Source organism: Phytophthora parasitica (genome assembly GCF_000247585.1).
Source record: "Phytophthora parasitica INRA-310 unplaced genomic scaffold supercont2.2, whole genome shotgun sequence".
NCBI lineage: Eukaryota > Oomycota > Peronosporomycetes > Peronosporales > Peronosporaceae > Phytophthora > Phytophthora nicotianae.
The window spans coordinates 1,310,074-1,316,664 of record NW_008648988.1 but is presented as its reverse complement, the minus strand read 5'-3'; the positions used below and the strand labels follow the sequence as shown (position 1 = coordinate 1,316,664).

General features: G+C 53.0%; 2 protein-coding genes across 2 annotated transcripts; one reads left to right on the top strand and one right to left on the bottom strand.

Moving 5' to 3' along the window:
• Positions 1-24: 24 nt before the first annotated feature.
• On the bottom strand, positions 25-2,628 carry PPTG_02461 (hypothetical protein; the record flags this gene model as incomplete). The annotated part of the gene is made up of 2 exons (XM_008893547.1): positions 175-2,628; positions 25-130 (listed from the first exon to the last, which is right to left on the bottom strand). The coding sequence occupies exons 1-2, from the start codon at positions 2,379-2,381 to the stop codon at positions 25-27; spliced, it is 2,313 nt and encodes a 770-aa protein (XP_008891795.1). The 5' UTR covers positions 2,382-2,628.
• Positions 2,629-4,245: 1,617 nt separating this feature from the next.
• On the top strand, positions 4,246-6,512 carry PPTG_02460 (hypothetical protein; the record flags this gene model as incomplete). The annotated part of the gene is made up of 3 exons (XM_008893546.1): positions 4,246-4,611; positions 4,743-5,195; positions 6,186-6,512. 3 exons carry the CDS (start codon positions 4,246-4,248, stop codon positions 6,510-6,512), a joined length of 1,146 nt encoding a protein of 381 aa, XP_008891794.1.
• Between the last annotated feature and the right edge of the window lie 79 nt (positions 6,513-6,591).

Genomic DNA, 6,591 nt, shown 5'->3' with positions numbered 1-6,591 from the left:
TTCTTGTTGAGACGAAGGGCCAGCTCAACCTGGTCGCGCGGGATCGAGAAGTACTTGTCGTCGAACTCCTTCCACAGCAGAGTGCAGCGGTTCGCCACGACGTGAATGGGCTCGCCCAGCTCCGATGTGACTGTGATCACGCCGCCAATGACACCCGTGTAGCTCGTTTCCCACTCCAGCTCCGACTCGATACCAGGCGTGTCCACCAGCAGCTTCTTCACCTCTGGCGCAGTCGCAGCTTCCTTGGCAACCATCACGCGAGAGCCCATCAGAATACCGTCGACAGGCATCTTGAACAGGTGGCCACGAGACAAGCTCCATTCGCCCGTGAGGTACTGCTTCGAGTCCTCCCAGTTCCCGAAACCGGAACCGACAACCAGCAGCACGTTCGACACGCGACGGATGGCGGCGTACGTCTCCTCCATCGGCTGGTGAAAGTCCTCGAAGCTGTGGTGACCACCAGCACGACCGCCAGTCCACTGCAGCATCACAGTCATACTCGGCATGGCCGCTGCGATCTCCAGCACAGCGTGAATGCCGTCCACCGAACCAGGCTTGAAGCACACCACCTTGATGCCCACATCCTCCAGCTGCGACATCATCTCAAGCGCTCGCTCCTTCGTCGGGATACCAGCGCCGATAGTGATGCTTTCGATAGGCACACCACTGCGACGCATTCGCAGCACCATCGGGAACTGGAAGCCCCACTGCTTCGCGTTCAGGTACAACATGTTGATCGCAATGCCGAGACCGGGCTTGATCTTGGACACGAGCTCGTTCACGGCATCTTCGAAGATGTTGGGGCGCGACAGACCACCCGCGGCCAATTCACCGTGGAAACCAGCGTTCTGGATGGCTGCAACGAGGTCGATGCCCTCCAAACTGGTAGTCGGCGTCATACCGGCCACCATAACTGGTGGCTTGTTCAGTGCGCGCGTGAATCTGTTGACTAGCTTGCCCGACTCAGTCACCTGCGGGCCGAACTTCTTCTCCCACGTCGCCTCAACCGAAGTGAACGTCGACGTAGCATCGATGAACTGCTGCAGGCCAACAAGAGGAGCGGACGCCGTCGAGGAGCTCATAACGGGGTGCTTGGCAGTCGCGATGACCAACTCAATGCCCAGACCTTCAGCGAACTTGTCACTCAGCTTGGCGACGCCAAGATCGGGGCCAAACTCCAGAATGTGCGTCGCGTTTGAGTGGTGTTCAGCGATCTTCGCCCACGTCGCCGTCCAGTCCACCAGCTCCAGTAGCTGCATGTTAATAAGTTCATCGATGACGTCGTCCACCGTCTGCAGGTTGGTGGCCTCTGCATTGGTCGCGTACACGGGCACCTGCAGTTGACCGCCCTTGATCGCGCACTTGACGCGTTGCACGTCCTGCACCAACTTCGGCTTGGCCTCGGACAGCAATGGTGTGTGGAAGGGAGCCGAGAGCGGCAGGAACGACAGCGAACCCGTTGGTTTCCGCTGCGAGTGCGGGATACGTGTCTGGTCGGCGTCCGGCTTAGCAAACAGGCCCTCGAGCGCCTGCTTCAGCAGCGTCAGCGTCGCGGGGAAGCCCGTCACGTTCATCATGTCGGACGCATTGATAAGAGAGAGGTGCAGGTCGGGCGACTTGGTACGGCGCTTGGCCACCTCGATAGACTTGAGAACGTGCTCCTTCTTGAGCCCTCGCACGGCCAGCATCGGGCCGGCACCCTCAATGTTCTTGCCATCCTGCTTGTACTGCGTCAGCAGGTGCTGGTACGCCTCCTGCGCGCGCAGTCCCTGCCAGAACATGTAGCGCAGCACGGAGACGCCGATCTCGACGAACTCTTGAGCCGTTTTAGCCGCCGAGAAGATGACGGCGCTCACCACGCCCTGGCTGTGGCCCACGGCGGTGGCGGAGTTCTTCGCCACTGTCTCATGGCTCACGCCCGCGGTCTCGAGGAAGTTAAGGTAGTTTGCACATTGGGTCAGAGTAAGCAGCGGCATACTGAAGAAGACACGGTCCAGCGCCAGGCCTGCAGGTGCATCGCCGACCTCCAGGCTCTGTAACCAGCTGTGCACGTCAATGACCGCCTCGAAGGCGACGGAGACCTTGGCCTCGTCCGAGCTGGACTCGTCCAGCAGCGCCTGCGCCGCGGTATCGATGAACGCACGCGCGCTGCTGGTCTCGGACGCGGCGTAGAGCCGCTGCAGCTCGGTCCAGTAGGAGATACCCTGGCCGCCGAACTCCGGGATGAACGAGAACTTGTCCATTGCGTCTGCCAACGCGGACGTCATCTCCTCAGTCGTAGTGGTGGTTGTGGTGGTAGTCGTGGTTGTCACGACCGTCTCCGTCTGCTCACCCGCCGTCGTGGTCGTTGTGGTTGTGTGGCTTTCCGTAACCTCGCTCATAGTGATGATTGCTTTCGTCTAGAAGATTGGAGAAAGGTGGCGTCCGTGTTGCTGCGTCTGGAGCCCTTTGTGCCTTCTTCTTCCTTTGTTTCTTGCGGGCGAGTGAGCTGCGAAAGGGAAATACTCCAGTGGGGAGGGCTGATTCACTGCCGCCAACGCGTCTGGGCCTGTCGATTTCCACTCGCACCGACTATGAAGCCACCTGTCCTTGGTGATGTTGCAGACATTCTTCCAGGCAGAACTCGAGTTTTTCGCGATCTGCTGACGCGCAACCGATGTGGCGCATCCTTACTGGAAGAAAGTATAGGTGCAGAGCCAGGCGGAGCAAATGACGCGCTTCGGCGTTGGTCTCCGCTGGCGTCGACGTCACTGGTAGTTTTTTATATCGACTTTTGTATCGCTCATCGGCTGGTCTCAATGCAGCGGCTGTATCGTGCCTTCAACCGAAAGCGCGCTTGTTAGGCAAGGCAAGTGGAATGGCGACAAGACCCTACGCCAAGCATTTGCCGCCATGACTACCTATTGTAGCTGCAATGGTGAAACCCATTGCAGTCTCATTAGCTTCGATGCCAAAGTAACAGAGCCGTCAGAGTGGCGCTCGTCGAAGCGCTGACTGCCCGCCGAGCGTTACTGAAGCACAGCCGTGGGACAATTCCAGATTTGGAACTTCCAAATTGGAAGCGGTGATCGGATTCCGATGACGTTGCGTATTATAGCAACCAATTCGCTGCCGAACGAGTACATAGCGGCGCGTTTGAGTCATTACGGGGTGCACTGGCAGAGTAAATCTACGCTTAGAGCCAAGGACGCGTTCTGGGGGTGCTTGGCTAGCGCGCTGTCGATTTGGTTGTCAAAAGAGAAATCACCGATGCGGCGGCGTGGTGGTCTATCTGCACGGTGCGATTCTCATTGTGATTCATGACGCCGACGCCAGATCTACAGACAGGTACGACAACGGATGAGAGCTGCACTCCGCGCTTCAGCCTGATGACGTCGGCCCCCATCACTTCGATCGCCATCGTTCTGTGAATCACACGCGACCAGTGTTTGATTCACAAAGCAGCCTGAAGCTTTGTCCTACTCATATCGCTTAGTTCGCATGCACTTTATACGGCAAAGGTATCAAATTCGGCGACATTCGCCTGGGGTGCCTTAAAATGCCTGACGAAGTGTCTTTGAAATACTTGGAAGTAGAAGTACCCTGCATGTATTGTAAAATTGGTCTCGCCACGTACTCAGACTGAGTACGTGACGAGACCAATTTTGCTGAGTCTTAGCGGGGAGGGTCGACGGATGCCAGTCGCGTCGATTTATGGAAATGCCTCGTCAAATATCAGAAGGGAGCCGTAGCCAGCGACGTCACACAACACTGTCGACGTCGGTGCGTCGATACGAGCAACATACAGAACACAATGTCGTGCCGACAATCTCAACTGTCAAGTTTCATAACATTTTATTTTGACTTCTGTCCTGGCCAATCGCGGGTCGCCATTCTAATTTCATTTTTGTCAAATCGGCTATTGTAAAATTATCATTTATTGCTGTACAGTCCGCGTCAAAACTATATACGCACTTGAAAAATGAAGCTTTCTCTTCTGGTAGTGCGAGTTAAATGTCGAGCTAAGCGCTACATTACGTGGATAACTGTTAAGAAGCAACCCTGAAAGCTTAGCTAGCCTAACATTTTTTTTTCACAATCGAAAATATAACGTTAAGTGATCGCGTCAAACCTATATACGCACTTAACAAAATTTGAAATAACTAAAGCTAAAGTGGCTATTTTTGCAAATAACGCAGCCCAACGGAAAGAGCTCAAAAAACGCCCTCTTGGGGCCATCACTATCAGCCAACAGATCCAATTTTGATGCCGCGAGGGAAGCTTTTGACTGTGACGGAACGTGAGCGCATTAAAGTCTACAACGAAGAAGGACTAAGTAACCGTGAGATCGCCCGACGCATTAAACGCACCGAGGGGGCCATTAGGAACTTCCTGAAGGCGTCCACACGGACACACCAGCCTCAGAAAGTGGGCAGACCATCGATTCTTCACGAGCGGGATGCCAGGCAGATTTTTCGCCTAGCTGTTTCTCGCAACCTGTCCTCCAAGAAGATCGCGGCCCTAATTCCCGTCCGCCCTAGTGTATCTACGGTCCTTCGTGTGCTACGGAGAAGTCCCTACGCCATCTTCTCAAAGAGAAAACCTGCTCCAGCGCTAAAGCCTTATCACAAGGTAGCTAGGGTAAAATTCGCGAAACAATTTGCGGGTATTAGCAAGTATTGGAGACGTGTCGTATTTACTGACGAAAAGAAATTCAATGTGGACGGACCTGATGGCTACCGTTGTTACTGGCATGACGTCAGGGTGGCGCCGAACTCATGTCGAAGCGAGTCAACGGTGGAGGAACCGTAATGATCTGGGCTGGAGTGTCGATGTATGGAAACACTGACGTGGCTTTCCTCGAGGGAAGGCAGGATGCTGCTAAATACACGGCGACACTGCGAGAAAATTTGCTTCCTTACCTGGACAAACTTCGGCTAAAAATGGGCGATACTGAGCCTATTTTCCAGCAGGATAATGCATCAATTCATGCGGCCAGGCTCACCAAGGCATTCCTTCAAGCTAAGAACGTCTCGACAATGGTGTGGCCTGCCAAGAGCCCCGACTTCAACATCATCGAGAACGTGTGGGGACACTTGGCCAGCCGAGTGTACGCAAATGGTCGTCAATTTGACACCCGGGCTGAATTGAAGGCCTGCATCAAGACGGAGTGGGCTCGCATTGAACCAGACTACATCAAGAAGTTGATAAAAAGCGTACCTAAACGTTTGCACATGGCAATTGCTTTAAATGGAGCCACAACACACTACTAGATGAATCTAAAATTATGCGTATATAGTTTTGAAGCGAGCACTTACCGTTATATTTTCGATTGTGAAAAAAATCCTTTTGTCAGGCAGGCTAAGCTTTCAGGGTCAATTTTAAATAGTCATCCACGTATTGTGACACTTAGAGTTAAATCAAACTCGCACTACCTGAAGAGAAATCTTCATTTGTCAAGTGCGTATACAGTTTTGACGCGGACTGTACTCAGGGGTTTCGGTCGCCAGTAGAAAACAGTACGGTAGTACTACTATTATTACTATAGTAGCTAGTAATTTGGTGAGTTCGATTTCTACTATTACTACAGTAACCAGTAACTGGGCTTGAAGCTCAGATAGTACTAATAAAGTACTGGTGATATCTAGAAGCATATCCATTTTGACCACCGCGAGGTACTGCAAGCGAAATAGAAGGCAGCTTGCTCACTAATCAGTATGTCTATCCTGTGGATTTCCGTCGTTTTCGGCACGTGACTGCGACCCCTGTTGCTTGTTGGGGGTGGCACAAGGGCCCTCAAGCATTGTTACATTGCTGCTTAGATCAACGGTTGCTCCTATTCGACTGCTTCTACGAGCTGCTGTTGGAGGTCCTCGTGCGCTTACCTACGTTATTTTATTTAGGCGTGCTTCCGTCATTCTGCAAACTCCTTTGCGACTTTCAGAACGCATCTCCAGCTCACACGACGCCGTTTTGCCTTTGTCAGCACCAACAAAATGCTCTTTCACCGACTGCATCAACTTTGAATTACGGTAATGGATCTGTGCTCGATCTGTTACCGGCCCGGTCATCACCTCTGCTCAAACGATCTGTTTGATCCCGGCAACATCGCAGTGTGGAACGCAATCGGCAAACACTGAAATACTATTTTCAAATACTAATACTTTAGTTACAGCTTCTGCTGCACCGCATGCGTTGTCGAATAGAAAGCGAAGAATCTTCCGGAGGCGACTGTCGCTGAGGACGCCCAGCGCGTGGCCTTTGATATTGTCGTCTGGTCTCAAGATTCATCCGTCCAACAAGCCAGCCAGGAAGCTGCGGAACCACCGACCAGCCAGTCATCGGAGGAAGCACTGCCTCCTGAGAGTCCAGTCGCTGTGGACTCATACGGCATTCCGCTTGACGTACACCGCTACCGTCAACCTGGCAAGCGCGATGACGTATGGGACGTAGCCCATATACTCGCAACTCCATACGCAGTGGGCGATGACGACCATTCGCAGTTTCACAGTACAAAACGTGTTTATACTTAGACATGCATGGCTTAATCTTTGAGACAAGCGTATGACAACTGGCAGGATCAACCAGGTTTATATCCTCCATACTAAAGAA